The 24,328-nt window shown below is 40.1% G+C and overlaps 1 protein-coding gene across 3 annotated transcripts in view; it reads left to right on the top strand.

Annotated features, from left to right (window-relative positions):
* Positions 1 to 24,328, top strand: part of LARS1 (leucyl-tRNA synthetase 1) — a 61,914-nt gene that overhangs the window by 23,366 nt on the left and 14,220 nt on the right. For all 3 annotated transcript variants that reach the window (XM_070739368.1, XM_070739367.1, XM_070739369.1), the window contains 16 exons: positions 350 to 490; positions 989 to 1,066; positions 3,532 to 3,617; positions 3,809 to 3,874; positions 3,955 to 4,037; positions 4,478 to 4,616; positions 5,294 to 5,506; positions 8,111 to 8,168; positions 9,071 to 9,134; positions 9,867 to 10,050; positions 10,256 to 10,346; positions 13,820 to 13,960; positions 14,069 to 14,209; positions 14,296 to 14,406; positions 17,123 to 17,233; positions 21,541 to 21,645. In XM_070739368.1, coding sequence (XP_070595469.1) covers positions 350 to 490; positions 989 to 1,066; positions 3,532 to 3,617; positions 3,809 to 3,874; positions 3,955 to 4,037; positions 4,478 to 4,616; positions 5,294 to 5,506; positions 8,111 to 8,168; positions 9,071 to 9,134; positions 9,867 to 10,050; positions 10,256 to 10,346; positions 13,820 to 13,960; positions 14,069 to 14,209; positions 14,296 to 14,406; positions 17,123 to 17,233; positions 21,541 to 21,645 — 1,812 coding nt within the window. The remainder of the gene's footprint in view (positions 1 to 349; positions 491 to 988; positions 1,067 to 3,531; positions 3,618 to 3,808; positions 3,875 to 3,954; positions 4,038 to 4,477; positions 4,617 to 5,293; positions 5,507 to 8,110; positions 8,169 to 9,070; positions 9,135 to 9,866; positions 10,051 to 10,255; positions 10,347 to 13,819; positions 13,961 to 14,068; positions 14,210 to 14,295; positions 14,407 to 17,122; positions 17,234 to 21,540; positions 21,646 to 24,328) is intronic.

The raw sequence follows: 24,328 nt of genomic DNA, 5'->3' as shown, positions 1-24,328 counted from the left end.
TTGAAACTGGGTTAATGGCTGCTACATAGAATATTGATAACGCTGGTAAGTTCTGTTAATATTTTGATTTTGTTTCAGAAACAACCCAAACACCCAGATTTGATAGAACAAATAGCCACATACTATAAGTTAAAGATTCTTACACATGAGTACAATTAACATCCCTTTTCCTTTATGTTTTACGCTTCTAGCCCACTAGGCTGAAAACAAGATTTGTTGAGTTGATCAACCGTAAAACGCAGTTCCTTTTTTGAAGGCTAAAGGAATCAGGCTTGAATTTCCTATAAGATTCTTGATTGCTTGCATGATTGAAAGCTACTGATTCACAGCCCTGTCATTATATTCCCAGATACCTATCATTGAGATCCCTGGGTATGGCCACCTTTCTGCTCCACTGGTCTGTGATGAGCTGAAGATCCAGAGTCAGAATGACAGAGAGAAACTCGCAGAAGCCAAAGAGAGAGTATACCTGAAAGGATTTTATGAAGGAGTAAGTTAAACTGAATGGAGGGGAAAACACCTTCCTTTTGCTTGCCTGCCTTACATATCTCCCTTTCACAAGTTAGGAGGTGTGGAGTTTTCTGAAGAATATGAAATCTGCCCAAAGTCCCTATTATCTCTGAGCAGACATTCCCGCAGTTCTGCACTAGCAGTAGAAGAAGAGGCAGCTCCAAACATGAGAAGCTGTTCCTGCTGTCGGCCCATACTTATCTACCTGTTTGCCTGTAGACAAAATCTAGCCAGTGTGCTTACCTGTAGCCCATGCACCATCCATATATGCCTCTGGTTTCCAAGAAGCAAAAATGGGCTACCCCCTCCCTCCTTCTGCTCTGTTTTGCTCAAGGAAATGGTTGCTTTAGAGCACTCCTTCCCATTCTGTTTTAACTGTCCAGTCTCTTAGAATGAAAAGAGTGAGACCACTTTAGTTTACCTAGATTCTAAGTGAACCAGTGCTGATTCTAATCTCTGCAATGACTACTCTTTTCAGGTAATGCTTGTGGATGGATTCAAAGGCCAGAGAGTTCAGGACGTCAAGAAGCTTATTCAGAAGAAAATGGTAGACAATGTATGTAACGGTTTGTACGTGCGTATGTTAATTGCCTTAGCAGATAGAAGCACCTGGACTTACCAGCCAAGCAGGTTTGATCTGATTAGTATGTAAACCTCAAGGAAATCTTAGGGCTGGAGGCTAAAGTATTCCAGAAAGAGGCAGTGGCCTATGATTTTCTGTTGCCATGAAAGCTGTGCCAACATGTCTGCAGGAATCAAGGTTCTGCTTGACGTGCTATTATTATTATTATTATTATTATTATTATTATTATTATTATTATTTTTAGCACACCATCCTTTTGATATTCTGAGGTCTGAACATAGTTTTGGTGGTTTGTTTTTACAAAACCATGCTGGATTTATTTGGAATAGAATTGCATGAGAAATAGCCCTGTGGAGGAGGTTGCCAAAAAAACATCTAGCACTGAAGATGTTACTTAGATCAGCATAGAAACATAGAAGTCTGACGGCAGAAAAAGACCTCATGGTCCATCTAGTCTGCCCTTATACTATTTCCTGTGTTTTATCTTAGGATGGATATATGTTTATCCCAGGCATGTTTAAATTCAGTTTCTGTGGATTTATCTACCACGTCTGCTGGAAGTTTGTTCCAAGGATGTACTACTCTTTCAGTAAAATAATATTTTCTCATGTTGCTTTTGATCTTTCCCCCAACTCACCTCAGATTGTGTCCCCTTGTTCTTGTGTTCACTTTCCTATTAAAAACACTTCCCTCCTGGACCTTATTTAACCCTTTCACATATTTAAATGTTTTGATCATGTCCCCCCTTTTTCTTCTGTCCTCCAGACTATACAGATTGAGTTTATTAAGTCTTTCCTGATAGTTTCATGCTTAAGACCTTCCACTATTCTTGTAGCTCGTCTTGGTGGAAGGTCCCCAATCTTTCTGGCTCCGTGGACCAGCAGCGTCGGTGGGGATGGAGGGGGTGGTTTTGCGCTCACAGCCTAATCCTGCACATGTGCAAATGAACTTCATATGCTTGCCCACCACTAGAGTGGCTCAGTTCCCAACAGGTTGTGTACCGGTACTGGTCTGGGGCCCAGGGGGTTGGGGAATCCTGACTTAGATGGATAGTGAAAAATAACAGCAAGAAAACTACCAAGCTCAGAGAACACCAAGAACTCCACCAATCGCCCGAAATCAAACATATTTATTTTAATGGAAAAATAAATTACATTTTGCCTATTCAATCAAATAGAAATAATGGAGTTTTAAAAAATATTTTTATTCATCAAAGTTTGCTGTTTTGTTTTCTGCATTTAAATCTCCCCCCCCCCCCCGCTGCTTGCTTAAAGCAGCTTATATTTCAACATGCACCACAGCAGAGAAGGAGAGATGCATTTTGTCTCCGAAACTGCCATACTTGATTAAACTCTCAAGAATTTTAAGAAAGACTCTCTTCTTAAATACCCCTTCCCACTATTTCCTTAAAAACTTGTGCAGCTGAGCTATTTGTGTTGGAGGGTTTTCTTTTGCACAAAAGTGTATTTTCACATTTCAGTCACAAGAGGACAGTGCAGTAGATATTTGTAACTTCTGTATGCAATATGTTCATCTATTCTCAACGGGACATAGGGCAGAGTAAGCCTCTTCGCCTGCGTATAGGGGAGAACGGAATTAAACCATGCAAGTAGTCTGTTCCCATAACACTTTCTGTGGTGTGAGATTTTGCAATTTAGGCATTAGAGAAACTTCCATTGGGCACCTTTGCAGCTATGGGGAAGAGGAATCAGATCAATCATTTAAGGACAGGGTTTTTTTCCTACTGCCTTGGACAGGAAAACCTTGTGTGTGCTCTCCTAGGTGCAGTAAGATGCACAGTCTAAGACAGGGGTTGGCAACCTTAAACACTCAGAGAGCCATTTGGACCCTTTTCCCACAGAAAAGAAAACGCCGGAAGCCACAAAACTCTTCCCGTGCCTGACTATACCTGAGCGGCTACAAAACTAGCATATATAGTTGAATTAAATATTTTATTTTCTTCTGAAACTTCTCTTTTCTTGGATTTATCCCTGGTTGGCCTACCAGGGGTCAAAAAGCTCAAAAAAATTTGCACATTGGCAGTTGTGACACATATTTTGAGTGACAGGGAACCACAGCAGAGAGATGAAAGAGCCACATGTGGCTCTAGAGCCGCAGGTTGCTAACCCCTGGTCTTAGAGAACTGATACCAAAATAGAATTCAAAAAGAACTTGCATGGGTGAAATTTTAGATAGGGAAATTAAACACAAATCACAATGCATTTTGTAATATCTATTGTCCGTACAGTATATTGAATTCTATGAAAGAAGGGATTATCACGCAGACTTGCAGAGATTCTTAGAATCACACCCCTCCCCATCCGAATTGCTGATGTAAAGCATTAAAATGCTAAAATAATCATAATCTGATTTCATATTTTCCACTTTGTTGTTTCCACCTTATAAACCCCAATGTTCTCCCTGTTTCCTTATTTCAGGGTGAAGCAATGATTTATATGGAACCCGAGAAACAAGTTATATCTAGATCTGCAGATGAGTGTGTGGTAGCTCTCTGTGACCAGTGGTAAGTTGAAAATAAAAGCCACAGTTGCATTGATTATCACTTTCTGCTTTGTGTGACTCTTTCAAGTTCTTTCTGCTTGTTTTAGGCTTAAAGCCATGCTTTCCCACTCATTGCTTATAATAAAGCATCTGGCCTATCTCTGTCAACATCATCTTTCTTACTCTCTACAATATCTGGCTCTTTTTTCCAAGGTATTTGGATTATGGTGAAAAAACCTGGAAGCAGCAGACCCACGGATGTCTGAAAAACCTTGAGACGTAGGTGTGGGGATTGTGTCAGGGAGGAGGGTTAACACACAGGTATGACATAGAGGTAATGAATGCTTTGGTTTCCCCAGATTTTGTGATGAGACCCGAAGAAATTTTGAAGCCACCCTGAATTGGCTCCAGGAGCATGCCTGCTCAAGGACTTATGGCCTAGGTAAGAAAGTTTCTCTATTGATCAGCCAGTAACTGTGTTTTATAAATCAACACTTTTATTGTTTTGTTTTATTCATTTTCAAAATATTACTGACCCATTGTTATGTAACTGGAAAACCGGTGAGAAGATATGGTGTATGAGCAGCTCAATTTTCAACACACAATCCTTTTCATGGATTTCTATCTTCTACAGTGTGTTGATTGAGAACTGAGTTTGGTCAACAATACAAATTCCTGTAGTGCCCAAACATGTTTAAGTCAGATTTCTCGTGAAAGTGGCATGTTTGCCTTTGCATTAATATAATACAAAGTATTACACGGTCAGAGATTGACTAAGTATCCTTTTGACAATTCCCTCTCCTCATCTCTTCCATAACTGCAAGAGGATAGAATATTAATTGTCAATGATTAACAAGTAATACAATATTTTGTCATTTCCAGGAACTCGTATGCCTTGGGATGAGCAGTGGTTAATAGAATCTCTCTCTGACTCTACTATCTACATGGCCTACTATACGGTGGCTCATTTTCTGCAGCCTGATAATTTGAGTGGACAAGGAGAATCTCCACTGGGCATCAGGTGAGAAGGGAGAGGTGATAAGGTGTGGTTAAGTGCCGTCTCTTGAAAATGTTGCCTTGTCTTGTAAGAAATAAAAAGTAAATATTCTGTAAGTCATGTTGCATTCAACAGTGAAATTTAGGGTTCCATATTTTATAATAATAAAAATATACCATATTTTTTGGAGTATAAGACACATGTCTAATATTCTGAATGTAGCTTTTTCAAAGCTTTTTTCCCAGCCCTAACGAGGTGCTAACTATCTTCCTGGCTTGCAGGCTTTTTCATTGCTACTCTCTCCGAAGAAGGTTTATTTCAGCCCTAAGTCTTTGCAGGTTTTTTTCATTGCTACTCGCTCGGAATAAGGTTTTTTAAAGCCCTAACCAGGGGCTAAAATAATGTGCTGAAGCTGACCAGATTAAGGATGCTAGTCGGATGAAAACTTGGTAGGCAGATTCCCCCCAGCACCACCAATTTTCCTCCCCAAAAACTAAGGTGCACCTATACTCCGAAAAATATGGTATACCAAATTTCTGAGACTGTTTTACTTAATTTCACCCTACAAAACTCAGCTGAGTTTAAAGAATGAAATCATATTTAGTGATGGTGTATGTAGCAATCATATCAAATAGGTGCTTGGTTAGCAGAGAAACCTGCAGCCTTTCTTTCTTTTTATAACTTTTGCCTATTATACACAGAGCAAACCAAATGACAGAGGAGGTATGGGACTACATCTTCTTTAAGACAGCTCCATTCCCTTCAACAAAAATCCCTAAGGAGGCTTTGGATAAACTGAAGCAAGAGTTTGAGTACTGGTATCCAGTGGATATACGTGCTTCTGGCAAGGATCTTGTTCCCAATCACTTGTCTTACTACCTCTACAACCACGTAGCCATGTGGCCAGATCAGAGGTGAGTTTGCAAAAAGGTGCATCTCCAGCTGTATTAATTCAAGTAATCACAATCTGTGCAAAAAGGACAAAAAGGAAAAGAAGTCTGAGCAGGCAAAACTATATTAAAATGAATTGTTCTTTTACAAGAATATGGAATTAAAGTACGGTACCAGTTTGTAACGTGTGTAATTAATACATTGCTGAATCACTTCTTGTTGGCTATCTAGTCTCCCAGTGTGAATTAACTGACCTTAGAGGTAGGCTCTGGAAGCTTTACTCCTTTACTCCTTGGCCAATTTGAATTTGTACAGGTGCGATGTCTAAGAATGGTACCTTGTATTCTTAGTTTACTTTCCACTGCATTGGACTTTAAAATACATTGGAAAGTTTTTGGCTCAAGTAACGAGTAAATCTTGCAGATTCACTGAGATCCTCCCAATCTCCATAAGGAATTCCTTGGCTGGTGTGGGGCACACTCATGTGTGACCCAGCTAATGAGCTTTGAAAGACTGCTTATCTTATGATGCCTAGAATGCTTGTTAGTTACCTTTTTTCCCTTCCCCGTCAAGCTACATTATTTTGCAGATGAAAGGGCTACAATACCAGTAGGTGGGAAAACGACTCCTGCAAGGATAATTAGTTAGTTTTTTCTCTGTCTGAAGGACATCTGGCTCACTTTGCACTACTGAAGCAAATGGGGTGAAATCAGGATCCCATGCTTTCTGCACAGTGCATTGGAAGGGATGGAAAGGTTTTTTTTATTTTTACAATAGGTATTTTTCTTCCCTGTTGTCTCTGCCAGTTATGTAATAATTCCGTGCATTCCTCTGAGTCATATTTTATTGCTTCAACTTGTTAGAGGCTAATTTGCTCCAGGCTCTGAATAGCTATTCTGGCAATTAAGGGAGTGAAAGAATCTTTGGGAACTATTAGAACTATCCATAATTCTTCAATACTGTAACCTACAAGGTGATTTAAGATTCATGAAAGTCATGTCAGTTGATAAAGAGATTCTGGTTAAAGCAAACACCACTTCAAACTGTGTTATATTTTTATTCAACTTACAAGAGCTAGTGTTCGCCATTTCCACTGGAAAAGTATGTGAAGGCCAGCAATCTTAAAGTGATGAATTGTAATGAGACAACTAGTGGCCCTTCCCCTTTAAAAATGAGCATTATTGGTTGCTAGCAGTATAATTTTCTTTTCACAACATGAGTTTGATCCAGCAGGCTGTTGGAGCACTGTTCTGTGGATATATAATGAAAGTGAGATTTGTTTGAGCTTGATGAAAAAAGCTACGTTTGAAGAAAATAAAAGACTATTCCACTAAGGGACCCTTATCCCAGTACAGGGGTAGGCAAAGTTGGCTCTTCTGTGACATGTGGACTTCAACTCCCAGAATTCCTCAGCTAGAATGATTGGTTCAGGAATTCTGGGAGTTGAAGTCCACAAGTCATAGAAGAGCCAACTTTGCCTATCCCTGTCCCGTATGAAACCTTTTGGTGGGAGTATCATGATTTTTTGGCTGCTATGCATCCTTAGGGGCTGGATGGCCCTAAATTAATTCTATTGGAGAATATGTAGATAATCATCTGTAAAGTTTAAATAAGTTTGGGTCATGTAGCTTGGCAATGATCTTAATTGTACAACTAAATCTCCGAAGCAGAAAAATGGGTTGAAGTAATTGTTACCAATGTACAGAAGATGCCACCACTTACTACATCTAAAGCTTCACATATTTTTTGAACACGCAATAGAGAACTTGGATTTAGGATTAAGACTTGGTGCACTTGATGTTTTACGTACTTAATCAGAATTTCTTCATAAATTTATATTAAAGCTCAGATCATATTATAAGTCACAATTACTGCAGAATCATAGCTGATTCTAAATAGTTCACAAACTTTCTGAAAAATTGTTAGACTATTTGGAGCCTGGAGTAAATCTGCCTCCAACCACAGGTAGTTCTTAACTTACAACAGTTCATTTAGTGACAGTTTAAAGTTACAATGGCACTGAAAAAAGTGACTTATGACCATTTTTCACCCTTATGATCATTGTAGCAGCCGCATGGACATGTGATAATGAGATGCTTGACAGCTGACTCATATTTATGATGGTTGCAGTGTCCCTTTTTGTGACCTTCTGACAATCAAAGTCAATGGGAAAGCCAGATTCACTTAACAACAATGTTACTAACTTAACAACTGCAGTGATTCATTGAATAACACTGAAAGGTTGGGAAATGGGGCAAAACTCACTTTTAACAACTGTCTTGCTTAGCAACAGAAATGTTGGACTCAGTTGGGGTCGTAAATCAAGGACTATCTATAAACAACAAATTCCTCTACATGTTCCCTTTAGTGAAGTATTTTTGATGTCTCTGTTTCAAGGTAAGTCGTACATTGAGGATTACCTGTATTTGATGGAAGACAATACACAGAGGAATACAAAGCATTATTACGTTATTGGCATAGCCAATAAGGAAAAAAACAATCCTAAAATAAATATTAGTGTTTTTTAAGACAGTGTTTTTAAAACAGTGCTCTCGTTTAAAAATTAGAACATTGTTTTGAATATCACAAATCATGTGGAAAAATGGAATTCTTGTCTTCCAATGCAGAGAAAAATGGCCTGTATCTGTCAGAGCAAATGGGCATCTTCTCCTTAATTCAGAGAAGGTATGATTATGTCTTTTTGATCTATACTGAACATTTCTGATGACTGTGGGTATGAATTAAACCCTTTCTCAGTTTAAAGAGCAGCAAGTAATATATTAATTTGTGATATTGCTTGGGAAAGCTGAACTTACATGACTTAAAGTTCTTTTTCCAAATATAGAAACACAAGCAGAAAGTTTATAAATGTTTAATGGCTAGACTTTCCTGTCCACATCTTTTTTCTAGAATACAAACAATAGATACACATTTGTTTTTTTATTAACCTAAACAGACATTTTGTAGTGCCGGTCAAACATATATTTGTGGCCCTTTTCTGTTCATGAAATTTATTGAAACCTTGGTTTCTCTACCTATGCCCTTAAATGAGAATAACTTTAGACAAATACAATCTCATAAGAAAGTTGTTTTCAGAATCCTGCACAAAGAAGATTGAGGTTTCTATTGACAGTATTGAATTTGAGCTGTAGAACTGATATTAATACTCATAGTACAAACAGCTGGGATGAAGAAAACTTTCTAATGACTCCTAGTGACTACCTGGACATACCAATGTTTGTTTCTTAGACATCACAGCCAAAATAGGTAGTCATTGTCTTCTACAATATTTTGGTGTCTTTTTCACAGTCTAGTCTACAATCTTGATTTGATTATAGCACTGAGATTTCCGGATAGTTTCCCTCACCCCAGGATTGGTCAGGGTTTTTCAAGATTTGTTGAGGGCAGCTAGGTGATATTTGCAAGTTTGTCTATATGTATTTTGTCTGGGTTGATTTAGCAGTGCTCTTTTTAATAGCTAACATATAAAATATACTCTTTCTCTGCCCCCATTAGATTTAGGTTTGGGGTCTGATTCTCATAGATCATATTTTAAATATATATTTATCTCCTGATTTTGTTAACAGATGTCTAAATCTACAGGCAATTTTCTTACTTTGAGTCAAGCTATAGATAAATTTTCAGCTGATGGTAAGAAGACACATTGCATTATGTTTTGAATTTTGAAAACTCTACTTGGCTGAATAATATATCAATAATATAATGTCTATCTTATAATAGAGTTTATATTACCCATTTTATAGCAGTTTATCTAATCAAAGCAGCCTTCCCTGTTTTTAAAAGAGAAAAATCTTGTTGATCAGCATATGAAAAAACTAAATGCATAACCAATTGGAAATTTAACAAATCAAAAATCACATTTTTATAATTGCTGGTGTTCCTTCCCAATGAAAATACTTATGCTGAATTACAAAGTGACAGAGCCACATCCTCTAGAACAGGGTTGTTAAACTTGACGTCGTCATGTGATGTATCAGGACTTTTTCCCCCTTTGCTAAACTGGGTGTGGCCAGCCAAGAGTTTGGCAGCCCTGCTCTAGAAGATCTATTTTTCCCAGTTATCCATGTGGGTGCTTTAGGATGTACAAACCACTTTGTTTGATTGGTAATCATAAGGAAGTGGTTGCTTGTGTATTCATGCAAATACAGAGAAAGCCAGGGAACAGCACTAAACCTTCAGTGAATGAAACGATTTTGGTGGCGTTAAGTAGGGATGCTTTACTTATATAACTTGATTTGAAAAAAAAATGCCTTTTTGAATGGTTCGTGCAGCCTTCTTTCATAGCAAAAGTGGTGCCTCCCAGCTGTTGGGCTGCATGTCTTTTGCGGTTACTTTATAAAGAGACACCTCTTTCCCTTTCAGGCATGCGGCTGGCGCTGGCTGATGCAGGCGATACTGTTGAAGATGCAAACTTTGTGGAATCCATGGCAGATGCCGGCATTCTCCGCCTCTACACATGGGTGGAATGGGTGAAAGAAATGCTTGCTAACTGGGACAGTTTAAGAAGCGGGCCTGCCAGAACCTTCAATGACAGAGTTTTTGCCAGGTATATTTGAGGAAGGGTCAACTTGTTTGCTTAAGGGACATTACATTTTCTGAAAATAAAACACAAATTAATGTTTTTTGGCAATTTTGCATGATCCTATGTTAGTATTGCATGATCTGATTTCATTTATGGCAGTCTTACAAGATTCATGAAATTTTGGATTTAATTCCAATTCTATTCTAATTCTAGCTTTCTTCTCCCTTAGTGAAATGAATGCAGGCATAATAAAGACAGAACAAAACTACGAGAAGATGATGTTTAAGGAAGCTCTTAAAACTGGATTCTTTGAATTTCAGGTAGGGTACCTGTTCTTCAGAATATAGATGATTAAACATTCGCTTCTGCCTTCTAGCACAAATGTTGTCAAAGTAATTTGCAACTAACATGAACCATGTATTAATAGTAAGCTAAAACAAACAAGTATAAAATTGTGATTAAAAGAAATAACACTTCCAATAATAATGTTCATGCATTTGAATTTGCATTTGAAGCTACAAATTACAAGCAATGCAGATTTTCACAATCTGTCTTTTCTTTAAAAAAAATGTTTTTTGTTTATGTTAAAATATTGTGTGTTGGATCTATCTGGAGAGGGGGAGGGGGAAGGGGGAGGGGAAAGAAAGTTGCCTCAGTACTTCAGGGCCAGGGGATGGTGCTATAGAATACAGGTACTTTCCATCCACTCTCTGCTTTCAGTTGGCCAGAAAAGCAACACTGGTTGCCAGGGCTCTGTTTCATTGGTATGGTATTTAGAGGATGGATGCCAGATGAGATAACCCTTAAAAGATAAATATGGGCAGTGAGTGCTATCTAGACACTGCTATATGGAACAGGAGGTAGAGGCAGAGTGAAGAACCAGAGAACTAACTAACTTTCTTTCTTTCTTTCTTTCTTTCTTTCTTTCTTTCTTTCTTTCTTTCTTTCTCTCTCTCTCTCTCTCTCTTTCTTTCTTTTCTTCCTTCCTTCCTTCCCTTCCTTCCTTCATTTAATTCAACTTTTTGCCGCCCAATCCCAAAAGACTCAGGGCGGCTTACAACAACTATGTAAATACAAAACAATAAAAAATAAGTCAAATTTAAAATCTAAAAAATTATAAAACCCTAATTTAAAAAACCATAAATTAACCAATCACAACAACATGCATACTAAACATTCATACGATTTGGCCATGATAGTTGTTAATTCATGGCCCCCCCAGGCCTGCCGGCAAAGCCAGGTCTTTGTGGCCTTGCGGAAGGTCAGTAGGATGGGAGCAATATGGATATCGGGGGAGGGGGAGTTGATTCCATAGAGCCGAGGCGGCAAAAGAGAAGGCTCTCTCCTGCAGCCCTGCCAGCCTGCATTGCTTAGTTGACAGGACCCGGAGGAGGCCAACTCTGTGTGCTCTTATTGGTCTCTGGGAGGTATGTGGCAAGAGATGGTCCCATAAATAGCCTCGTCCTGAGCCATGTAGGGCTTTATAGGTAACCAATTTACCAGTAACTAACATGAAAGTTTATGTTGGAAGGCTCATCTTCTCGATCACCTTGACTTTATTATGTAGGCTGAAAGGAAAAAAGGCTAATCAACAGCTAACCAGACTGTGTTTTCCTACAAGGTTGGGTTGCAACCCATTACCATGTTTCTTCCTGTCGGTTGTTACATTGGTATTTATTCTAAGGCCATGTTCCTTCTCCCTCTCCCCCTCCCCAATGCTATTCTATAACATTGTCGCAACTATTAAAACTAGAAGACTGCAGCAACAACTTCTTCCCTATTTCCCTATATTTGTACGTGAAAATAAATAATTGGCCATACCAAAGAAGGAGCCCTTTTTGGAATCAACCTGCCAACAGCAACCCCATGATGGAATTCCCTGTGTATCCAGCAATCAAATAGTGGAATTTATGGGCGCCAGCTTCAGTTTAGCAGAACCTAAGGGGGCCACATTCTACAAACAGCTCTAGCAGGACAATCTTAACCTTCCCAGTTTGTCTCCCATCTCAATGGGCTTTGTGTAGCCATCCGACCTCATTTTATAATTTTTATTGGCCAAGTGTGATTGGACACACAATAAATTTGTCTTTGGTGCATATGCTCTCAGTGCACAGGAATGGAATGGAATTCTTTATTGGCCAAATGAGTTTGGACACACAAGGAATTTGTCTTTGGTGCATATGCTCTCAGTGTACAATAAAATAAAAGGTACATTTGTCAAGAATCATAAGGTACAACACTTAATGATAGTCATAGGGTATAAATAAGCAATCAGATCATACTAGGAAACAATCAATATAAATGGTAAGGATACAAGCAACAAGTTACAGTCATACAATCATAAGTGAGAGGAGATTGGTGATAGGAACGATGAGAAAATTAATGGTAATAGTAATGCAGACTTAGTGAATAGTTTGACAGTGGTAATTATTTGTTTAGCACAGTGATGGCGTTTGGGAAAAAACTGTTCTTATGTCTAGTTGTTCTGGTGTGCAGTGTTCTATAGTGTCGTTTTGAGGGTAGGAGTTGAAACAGTTTATGTCCAGGATGTGAGGTGTCTGTAAATATTTTCACAGCCCTCTTTAGTATACAGGTCCTCAATGGAAGGCAGGTTGGTAGCAATTGTTTTCTCTGCAGTTCTAATTATCCTCTGAAGTCTGTATCTGTCTTGTTGCGTTGCAGAATGGAACCAGACAGTTATAGAGGTGCAGATGACAGAATCAATAATTCCTCTGTAGAACTGTATTAGCAGCTCCTTGGGTTTTCATGCTCTGATAGCATCCCAAAGTGCTGTAAAATAAAAGTGAAACTAAACATGCCTGGGATAAACATATATCCATCCTAAGATAAAATACAGGAAATAGTATAAAGGCAGACTAGATGGACCATTGGGTCTTTTTCTGCCGTCAATCTTCTATGTTTCTATGTATTTTAGAAGATTATTAAACTCATTATCTGAAAAAGATTGCAGAACCCTGACTAAATGTAAAATGCAAAGATTGACTTTGAACTTTAAACGTAACTGACTGCTGAATTATAGACTTTTTGAGAATGATCTGTCTTCTATGTTAAGCAGCAGAGATTTAGCATTTAGATTTAATCTAAATAAATTAGAATTGCTGCAGTTTATTTGGGCTATTTCCTTAGGAGTTAATTATCAGAATTGGCAATTAGAATTGAAAGAGAAAATAAATAAAGGCCAAATAATTAAAGAAAATGAATATTTATAAAAAAAATATCAAAAGACAAATGGATACAAAAACTCTATTCTACTTTCAATTGCTCATAAGAAGGAGAATGTTTTTCATAACTGTCCATGAGGTGTCAGCAGTTTCCCAATATATAGACAATAGTTGGTAATAATATGCCCTGACTCCTTTGTACAACCACATTTCAAGGATATGGTTCAGCTCTCTGAACTCTGTAGGCATAATAATAGATCATATTTATTGCTTCTATTTTCCACCCTTCCTTATAGTAGTTTTTGATATTGGGTGATTCAAAATGACAGTACGTAGTATACCACTGCAGTTACCCTTGACTTTTATGTCTATGGCGATGTACTTCTCTTTCAAAAACCTTCACAATATAAAGCTATGTGATATCCAACTGGCAGGCTTTTATTTGGTTCTAATTCCAACTAGTGCTTAGGTCTACAAAACTAAAGCAGTCCCTTTTAATAATCTATTTGGGGAGTATAAGTGGTTTACAAGCAAGGAAGTGGTCTTCGATGCCATGTTTCTCCATGACAGCTGGAATGATTTTAACTGTGCTTTTGCTGGCTTTCCTTCAGGCAGCGAAAGACAAGTACCGGGAACTTGCCGTAGAAGGAATGCACCGAGAATTGGTGTTTCGGTTTATTGAATCACAGACTCTCCTGCTAGCTCCAATCTGCCCTCATGTGTGTGAATATATTTGGAGCTTGTTGGGCAAGGTATTGCTTTTCATTCACTGGTGAGCGAGGGAGGGATTATATGTTGCAGAACGGTGGGAATATTGCATCAGATTCTTCACCCCCAATCCGTGTGTGTTAACTATAAAGGCTGAATCCATCATGAAGGCTTCATGGCCTGTGCCTGGGGTAGTAGATGAAATCCTGGTCCAGTCTTCCCAGTATTTGACAGAAGTAGCCCATGATCTCCGTCTGCGTCTAAAAAACTACATGGCACCAGGAAAAGGAAAAGTAAGCATCCATGCCGTTTTTACTGCAATTATTGTTTGAAAGTTTCATGCATTTTGCTAAGCAAAACTTCCCTTGGTGTGTTCTAGAAGGGCAACAAAGAAGTACCGCAGAAGCCATCCCACTGTACCATTTATGTGGCCAAGAACTATCCTCCGTGGCAGCACATCACACTGTCGATTCTACGAAAACATTATCAGGTGATTCTCCTGCCTAAGTTTCTCTCTTATATTTCTAGCCTTCTGTTTATTCAAATGAGGACCATAAATAAAACATGGGTTAAAAACCAGCATGATAATACACATCCAGAATCAGTCTAAATAAATATTTAGGAAAATAAGGGGAAAAAATTCTTATTTACTAGGCTTTTAACTTTTAATTGATTTTAGTGTAGTGGTATGAATTAAACCTTTCATTACATTGCATGTCCCATCATGCTTTGTGTTTTGCTTTCTTGGGTGTTTACATAAACTGAAAGAAATGAATAATTAAAGTTGTAATTAATAGTTATCAATTATTAAGTAATAATTAAGAACGGAAAGTTATTTGAACGTGGAAGGAAAGAAAGGCAATACATAAATACCTGCAGAAAAAAGCAAGGTTTACTAAGTGAGATGTGTGGTTGTGAATGAATTGGCCGACTTATTTTAATATATTGGGATTTTAGTTTGTAATTTTTTAATTGATTAGATTTGTTGTTGTATTGTTTGTATTGTATCTTGCGAGCCGCCCCGAGTCTTCGGAGAAAGGCGGCATACAAATATAATAATAATAATAATAATAATAATAATAATAATAATAATAATAATAATAATAATGTCAATTGTAAAAGGCCGCTTTACTGGGATTGGCAAACATAATTCGTCGCTACATCACACAGTCCTAGGTGCTTGGGAAGCGCCCGACTGGTGAAGAAATACGAAATCCAGCATAGTGATCTCGATTGCTGTGCTGTATTGACATAATACAGATCGTGCAGAATGCGGCCGCGAGAGCCATCGTGGGACTCCCTAGATTCGCCCATGTTTCTGCAACACTCTGTGGCCTGCACTGGCTGCTGATCGGTTTCCGGTCACAATTCAAAGTGTTGGTAATGACCTTTAAAGCCCTACATGGCATTGGGGCAGAATACATCCGGAACCGCCTGCTACTGCACGAATCCCAGCGGCCGATAAGGTCCCGCAGAGTTAGCCTTCTCCAGGTCCCATCGACCAAATAATGCCGTTTGGCGGGCCCCAGGGGAAGAGCCTTCTCTGTGGCGGCCCCGGCCCTCTGGAATCAACTCCCCCCAGAGATTAGAATGGCCCCCACCCTCCTTGCCTTTCGCAAATTACTCAATACCCACCTTTATCACCAAGCATGGGGGAGTTAAGATATTCTTTCCCCCTAGGCCATTACAAGTTATGCATGGTATGTTTGTGTGCATGTTTGGTTTTACTATAAGGGTTTTTAGTTGTTTTATTAATTGGATTGTTACATGCTGGTTTTTTATCATTGTTGTTAGCTGCCCCGAGTCTGCGGAGAGGGGCGGCATACAAATCCAATAAAATAATAATAATAATAATAAAATAAATAATAATAATAACTATCTTTATGCTCCCTTTTATTAACTTATTAGCCCCATATTTTATTTTTGCCACAAGACTAAATGGAACCAACGAGAGGGCACTAGTTAGATGGTGGGAGAGCTTTTGCATTTCTGCCCAGATTGGTTAGGGACCATGTGGGTAGCCTTACCTGGAGTTCTACGTCACTGCAGTGAGGACAGTTGCAAACCATTGCAGGATAATATTTAGGATTTGTGAAGTGGCAGTATAGTAGAAGTATCGTTAGGCTAGTGGAGTGCTTTGCTTTAGAGGGAAAAGAAAGAAAGAAATTTGCTTCCTTCTCCCGCCTATTTTGGCAACACAGTCTTGGAGAATTCATGGGGGCTGAATTAGGATTGGATCTTTTCAGACAGCTTGCTTAGTTAGCTTGAAATAACCGACTTTTTTTTTTGGTTGCAACTCTCTCTGACAGAGAAAAGTGAGTTATAGATGTAATATTCAATAGTGATGCCTGGGACAGAAATTTCTTTCGCAGCTTAAGATCCTGCAACCCCAGTTCAGGCTGTCAACACTGCATCGTTGGCTATCATATCATTTGACAGCCAATTGGTCCCCTTTCTTTGTTTTTGTAGTTCAGGTAGCCAGCAAGAATCAGGAGCCCTCTTGATATCTTTGTGGACAGCTCAGCAGGCTGGGTGTGATTACTCAGCTGTGTTCTGCTCGGTGGACCACAAATTGTGACAGCCCGAGGGAATAGCTGTCCTAAATGATTTTGAGCAAGGTGTGATATTTAGAGCATGGCCACATATAGAAATATAGCTTAGCAGGATGGAGGGGTTCTCAGTCGTCTTCTAAACTCATTAAAGAATAACTTTTAAACAGCAGCATTTAAAATTGGGGTGAAGCAGTTCTTCAGGGGGGGAAAAGGGATCTACAATGAGGTTTAAGCAAATAGAAATGTTAGCAGATAATTGTAGAAACAAATTCGTTCATCATTTTGACTGTTCTCCTAACCTTTTTGGGGAGAAGATTATAGAGAAGATAGCTGGGTGATAGCTTCAGAAAGTCCTGGAGGAAGTAGATTGGGGTGTCAAACTAGTGGTCTGTGGGCTGGATGTGTCATGCATAGGCCACGCCCACCCCAGCTCCGTGAAGGAGGAAAACATTACGACGGCAACGTGACGCTGCGAGTTTGACACATGTGAAGTAGATTGTTTGCACCATTTCACTGAGCTTCAGAACTGGGTACAGTATTAAGATTGGTGAAGAAAATAAATAAATAAATCAAATCGAGGGGTATGTGTGTTTTCTATTCCTATAGAACTGACAACGGGAGAATAATTGGATCTTGTATGTTTTTTTGTTGTAGACCAATGGAGGACAGCTTCCAGACAACAAAATAATTGCCACTGAACTCAGCTCCTTGACGGAACTGAAAAAATACATGAAAAGGGTTATGCCTTTTGTAGCAATGATTAAGGTCAGCCTTTTGCTATTTATCGCTGCAATTCTGCTTATAGGCTTGCTTCTTTTATGAGACTCCTGGAAATTATGCAGAGATGTGGAAGAAAATGTAAGTATGACACAGAATAGAATAGTAATGTGGAAACACAACTTTAAAAAAAATCAGAGGGAGAAAAAATGAGCAGGATGATACAAGTTGTTTCTCATCGGAACTATTTCTGTTTCCGATTAGTATGCATTTTGTATTAGATGTCCTGATATAAATAATTATATTCTCTCTCTCTCTCTCCCTCCCTCCCTCTCTCTCTCTCTCTCTCTCTCTCTCTCTCTATCTATCTATCTATCTTGGTTATGGTTTAATTACATCCAGGCTAGACTGTAATATATTTTATACCTGGCCCTCTGGAACCAACTCCCACCAGAGATTAGAATAGCCCCCACCCTCTTTGCCTTTCGTAAGCTCCTCAAAACCCACTTCAGCCGTCAGGCATGGGGGAACTAAGATAATCTTTCCCCCTAGGCTTCTACAATTTATGCATGGTATGTTTGTATGTATGATTGGTTTTATAACAGGGTTTTTTAGCTGTTTTAGTATTGGATTTCTACATTCTGTTTTTGTCACTGTTGTTAGCTGCCCCGAGTCCATGGAGAGGGGCGGCATACAAATCCAATAAATAAGTAAATAAATAAATGAATAAATGAATGAATGAATGAATGCTTACCTGTGAAATCAGACTCTATTTTATCCTTCCTTCAGGAGTTATGAAGGTATTATGCTTATTGCTGAGCATATACTGTACTTTGAAGTGGTATTTTATTTAAGTTAATTTTATTGAACATTGCTTATATGTAATAAGGACACATTAGTATGTGTTGTGGAAAATAACTTTGGAGGGTATAGCAGACACGTAAAAAGGTGAGCAGGTCGATGATTTAACATTGGACATGGCTGAATTTTTCCATGGGGTTACTTGGTAGGACTTTGCACGTGAAATTGCCAACCGCTGTAATTTTCAGCTGATATCTTGCTTAACCGATGAAGGTCTGCTTGCTGAATTTTGACTGAATGTTTCCGGTGGTGGTGGTAGAAGAACAGGTCCAGGGATGTAAGTGATGATACTGGTGGATCTCCCCCTGATTGTACCTTGCCCTGATAGATTCCTTGAGAAGGTTGTGCTTTGAAGCCTTATAGGTAGATCTCAATCAATTAAACATTTAAGAACATAAAACTTTGTTTGTGGCAATAACACTTTCTCCCTCTTTACATAATCATGATTAGCTAAATGTTTTATTTACTTCAAACGTCAAATGTACTGGCATTCAAATAAGAATTCAGCCCAAGTAGGGGAAAGCAACATAATTTTAGCAAACTTTAAAAATTTAAACTAAAATGCCAGATTATATTAGTGGTTGCATTTTACTTAGTGTGTTTCTTGGATTGGAAAAGCCATTGCGTTGTTATCAGAAAATGCCTTCTTCTGTCTGTGGCTGCAGCAAGGATTTCCATTTTATTCTGCAGTTTTTAGCTGCAACACTGCATAGTAGTCTGTCTTCTCAAAGAGAAAGATTGCTGTGATGTTTTAATAATGGGGAAAAACAATAAAAATGTTTTATTTAGGCCACATTTACATTTTCTTCCTTTGCTATGAATTACCTGAACTACGTTAGAAATCTTAATAGATTTTTAGTGCATATGTTGAAGATATTCTGCAATAAAGTTGTGTGTCATTTGATGATGAACACAGGGAGTAAAGTAAGGCTATGACAATATATTTCACAGCAGATATTAATTTTAATGAGTATTATGTACTGCACACTTTAAAAAGGATAGGTTTTTATTTTGGGGGGTGGGTGGGGATGTAAGAAGGAACATTTCCTCTATTTGTGTAGAGACTGGTTTGTTTCTCTTGGGGGAACATATAAATCCCATCAGAGCACATAAATACTAGACGTCCATTGTTTGTTTTTCTCAGTTCAGCACTAATCAAATGGTCTTTTCCTGCTGAAGCATAACACTTTCAGGATAGGTGGAGAAGAATAAGATAACAGTGATCCCTCCCCCCCAAAAAAACAAAATCAGTGTTAGTTATTTGGATTAGGAATCTGAGTTGCTGTTGCTTTACTACTATAACTATCTGCTTTCCCCTTGCCTCACACCTTGAGAGTAGCCATACGGCACCATTGATTATGCAGTATTCAGTTTCATTATTTTCTAACCTGTATCTTTATTGGGCACTTCTTAAGAAGTACGAAGAATGATTGCAGGAATCTGGTATGGCCACTCTAAAAAAAAGAAGGACTAGGGGGGACATAGCAGTAGTCCAGTATGTGAGGGGCTTCCAAAAAAGAAGAGGGAGTCAACCTATTTTCCAAAGCACTAGAAGGCAGGACAAGAAGCAATGGAAGAGAACTAATCAAGGAGAGAAGCAACTTGGAATTAAGAAAAAAATTCCTAACAGTGAGGACAATTAACCAGTGGAACAGCTTGCCTTCAGAAGGTGTTTCATTACTGGAGGTTTTTAAGAAAACACTGGACAGTAATCTATTTCAAATGGTACAGGCATAGGGCAGGGCTGTCAAACCCCTGGCTTGCGGGCCAGATGTATCAAACGCTGATCACGCCCCCGCCCAGTTTAGTGAAGGGGTATGTCACATGATGCCACCGTGACGGTGTGAGTTTGACACTCCTGGTATAGGGTCTGCTTGAGCAGGGAGTTGGACTAGAAGACCTCCCAGGTCCCTTTCAGTTGCATTTTGATTGATTGATTGATTGATTGATTGGTATTAATTTTAGTCTGAATTGAGTAGGTATGTAGACTCATACCTCATTTACCTTGGAATATTGTATTATTTGCCAATTCTCTTTCAGACACCAAGAGGATTATTTGATAGTCATAGCATGTGCATTATGAGTTGGCAAAAAAAACCCATACTTTTTTTTGCATAGCAGTCCCTTACAATCAAAATTCAGCAAAATATTGGAGGGAGGCAAAGAATATCCTATTAAAGTATATGAATATCCCCATATGGCTTATGAGCTGCAAGTTCTACTTACTTTCAAAATCTGCCCCTCGGAGATGTCTTGTTTTCTGTGCTTGCCAGAGTTGCTGGGGGGTGGGTGGCATATACATTTAGTTAGTTAAAGAATAGTGATAATAATAGAAATACAGTGATCCCTCGATTTTCGCGGCTTCAAACTTCGCGAAACGCTATACCACGGTTTTTCAAAAAATATTAATTAAAAAATACTCCACGGTTTTTTTTTCTATACCACGGTTTTTCCCACCCGATGACATCATACGTCATCACCAAGAATCACTTCTCTGTCTCTTTCTCTTTCTTTCCTGTCATTCTCTGCTTCAATCATTTTCTCATTTCTCTTTTTTTCTCCCCTTTTTTCTATCATTTCTCTCTCTCTTCCTTCCACTCTTCTCTCTCTCTCTTCCTTCCACTCTTCTCTCTCTCTCTTTCTTCCTCTCTCTCACTCTCTTCCTCCCTCTCATCTCTTTCTTTCTTTCCTTCTCTCTCTTTCTCTATCTCTCCCCCTCTTGCTCTCTCTCTTTTTCTCACTTTCCCTCTCTTGTTTTCTTTCTTTCACTCTTTCTCTCTCTCTTGCTATCTCTTGCTCTCCCCCCTCTTTCTCTCTCACGCGCCGGCCCGTGCACCCACCAGCCTCCGGAGAATGCCTGTCCTGCCTCTCTTGCAGCAGAGGAGAAAGAGAGGTGGAGCGGGCGGCGAGCGGACGGGCGAGCGGCGGGCGGGCGAACGGGCGAGCAGTGAGCGAGCGGCTGGGCGAGCGGCGGGCGGGCGGGCGAGCGGTGGGCGAGCGAGCGGCTGGGTGAACGGCGGGTGGGCAGGCGAACGGGCGAGCGGCGAACGGCGGGTGGGCGGCGGGCGGGTGGGTGCCTACGGGGAACGGTGGCCGCCAGCGCTGCTGCAGGAGGACCCGTGTCCGAAGAAAGCAGGTGAGAGGGGTAGTTTTTGGCTGTCCATAGCCAAAAATGGTGTTTTTACTTCCGCGCCGCTACATCACGGAAAATCGATTTTCGCGGGAGGTCTTGGAACGTAACCCCCGCGAAAATCGAGGGATCACTAGTTTTTTCTGTTTTAAAACATTTTTCTAAATGCTTTTTTATATATTAAAAAGTAGATTTGAGACAAAAACAAGCTACTTTTAAGAGCTTTCCAAATCGTGGCTGGAATTGGCAATCTTCTGTAAACTGTAATGGCTCTGTTGGGACTCATAGACCAGCTGGGAAACCTACTAAAAAAGTTCTATCAGCATTGCTGCACTTTAAAACTTGGGCTTTTTGCTGTTGGTAGGAAAATTTGGAGAAGAAGGGATCCCGTGTGCTTGATCTGGAGCTGGAATTCGATGAACAGGCTGTCCTGCTGGAGAATATAGTCTTTTTGACGAATTCCTTAGAGGTGAGCATTTGCTAGGAAAGCCTTAATGATATTCAGCTCTTGGTAAGATTCATTGTTTCTGGAAAATCTCTACATTATTGTCTTTCAAACTTGGTAGTTAAGATGAGTGGACAGCTCCCAGGATTTCTCAACCAGTATGCTGGTTATGGAATTCTGGGAGTTGGTCCACACATTTTAAAAGTTGCAAAAGTGGAGAAACATAGCTCAATATCCTTTGTTCATCTTCAATCCCTAGCTAGTGATACAAAGTCTATCTGCAAGTGTATCCGTGTATGAGTGTGTGTGTGTGTACTGTACACATGGGTCTTAAAAGAAAACATTGCATATTTATTTTTCATTTTGAGTCACAATAACAATCCAACTCGGGATATGCAACTACAGTGATCCCCCGCTCATTGCGAGGGTTCCGTTCCAGCACCCCCCACAATGAGCGGGTTTTCGCGAAGTAGCGCTGCGGAAGTAAAAACACCATCTGCGCATGTGCAGATGGTGTTTTTACTCCCGCAGCGCTAGTGAGGAGCCGAAGATTGGGGGCGGCGCGGCTGTTTTAAAATGTCGCCGCCGGCATGGGGGGCTTCCTAGCAGCCCCCCAAACCCGGGTTGGGGGTCCGGGGGGTGCTGGCAAGCCCCCCATGCCGGCGGCGACATTTTAAAACAGCCGCGCCGCGCTGGCTGTCGGCGCTTTTGAGCTGAGTCCCGGAGCGAATTCGCTCCGGGACTCAGCTCGCAAGCGGCGACAGCCAGCGCGGAGAAGCCGTTCGCTGTCGCTGGCTGTCGCCGCTTTCGAGCTGAGTCCCGGAGCGAATTCGCTCCGGGACTCAGCTCAAAAGCGCCGACAGCCAGCGCCAGCGAACGGCTTCTCCGCGCTGGCTGTCGCCGCTTTCGAGCTGAGTCCCGGAGTGAATTCGCTGCGGGACTCAGCTCGAAAGCGGCGAGAATGAACGGCGTGGGCGGGCGAAGGGCGGGCGGCAGCGAGGAGTTTGCGTGGGCGGTGGGGAAACTCCTTGCTGATGCCCGCTGCTTGCCCTCCCGCCAGCAAGAGGGGGAAGACCCAGGGAAGCCGCCCAGCAGCTGATCTGCCGGGCGCCATCTACGCATGCGTGCCCATAGAAAAAAAGGGCACACATGCGCAGATGGTGTTTTGACTTCCGGGTTGAAAAATCGCAAATTACCCTGTTCGCAATGGTCGGCCGGGGTATTACTGTATTCAGCATGGAAGTGGAAAAATTGGCTTCAAGCAGGTGGCCATCCTTGATGAATCTGTGGGTGCCTCTTTAAAGAAGCCAAACCTTTTCCAGACTTGTACGGTAGCTACTCATCCTGGGAAAATACATCATCTTGTTGTATCCTGTCAATAATGCAAGGATAATAATAATAATAATAATAATAATAATAATAATAATAATAATAATAATTTATTAGATTTGTATGCCGCCCCTCTCCGAAGACTCGGGGCGGCTCACAACAACGATAAAAACAATATAATGGCACAAATCTAATATTAAAAAACTAAAAACCCTATCATAATTAAAAACCAAACAGCACATACATACCAAACATAAATTATAATAAGCCTGGGGGAAAGATGTCTCAAATCCCCCATGCCTGGCGGTATAGGTGGGCCTTAAGTAGTTTATGGAAGACAAGGAGGGTGGGAGCAGTTCTAATCTCCGGGGGGAGTTGATTCCAGAGGGCCGGGGCCGCCACAGAGAAGGCTCTTCCCCTGGGGCTCGCCAGATGACATTGTTTAGTTGATGGGACCCGGAGAAGGCCAACTCTGTGGGACCTTATTGGCCGCTAGGATTCGTGCGGTAGCAGGCGGTTCCGGAGGTACTCTGGTCCAATGCCATGTAGGGCTTTAAAGGTTATGACCAACACTTTGAATTGTGACCGGAAACTGATCGGAAGCCAATGCAGGCCACGGAGTGTTGTAGATACGTGGGCGAATCTGGGAAGCCCCACGATGGCTCTCGCGGCCGCGTTCTGCACGATCTGGAGTTTCCGAACACTTTTCAAAGGTAGCCCCATGTAGAGAGCGTTGCAGTAATCAAACCTCGAGGTGATAAGGGCATGAGTGACTGTGAGCAATGACTTTTTCCATTGCATAGCTACCTGATTTCAAACTCAGGAAACGATATGGCTTCTTTAAAGAGCCATCTGTATGTTCGCCAAGTGTGCTGTTGTTTCCTCTGAAAGCACCATTTCCAGTTTCTAATCTGAATAGCTGCCTAATCCAATCAAATCCTATAAAATGCTCACAAATGAGAAACATTTAGTGGAAGAATTCATCCAGAATTAGAGCCCTGAAATCAATATTAATGATCTGCAAGTGAAACCAGAATATAATAATAACATGCTCCTTTCCTATTATCACCTGAACAGATGTACGTCTTGCCCTATTGAGATTGCTGTTTTCCCTCAGGTTGAGAAAATTATTGGAAATTCTCAGCTTTTTGGGGTAGTGTTTATTCCTCCTCTAAATTTAATGATTCTTGCTAAAAATAGGAATTTCTACTTCTAACTAATTTAAGTGGGGATTTATTTAGTTAAGTTTTTTAGCTGCTCAATTTTGAATTTAGAAAAATTCTGATGCAAAGGATTGTGATTACAATTAGTATATTTATCTCAATAACAAGTCTGTTGGCTATATTATTTGTTATTATCTTTTTATATATCTTTTTAT

The sequence above is a fragment of the Erythrolamprus reginae genome, chromosome 2 (assembly GCF_031021105.1).
Source record: "Erythrolamprus reginae isolate rEryReg1 chromosome 2, rEryReg1.hap1, whole genome shotgun sequence".
NCBI lineage: Eukaryota > Metazoa > Chordata > Lepidosauria > Squamata > Dipsadidae > Erythrolamprus > Erythrolamprus reginae.
The sequence above is the reverse complement of the archived record's forward strand: the minus strand, read 5'-3'. Positions and strand labels throughout refer to the sequence as shown.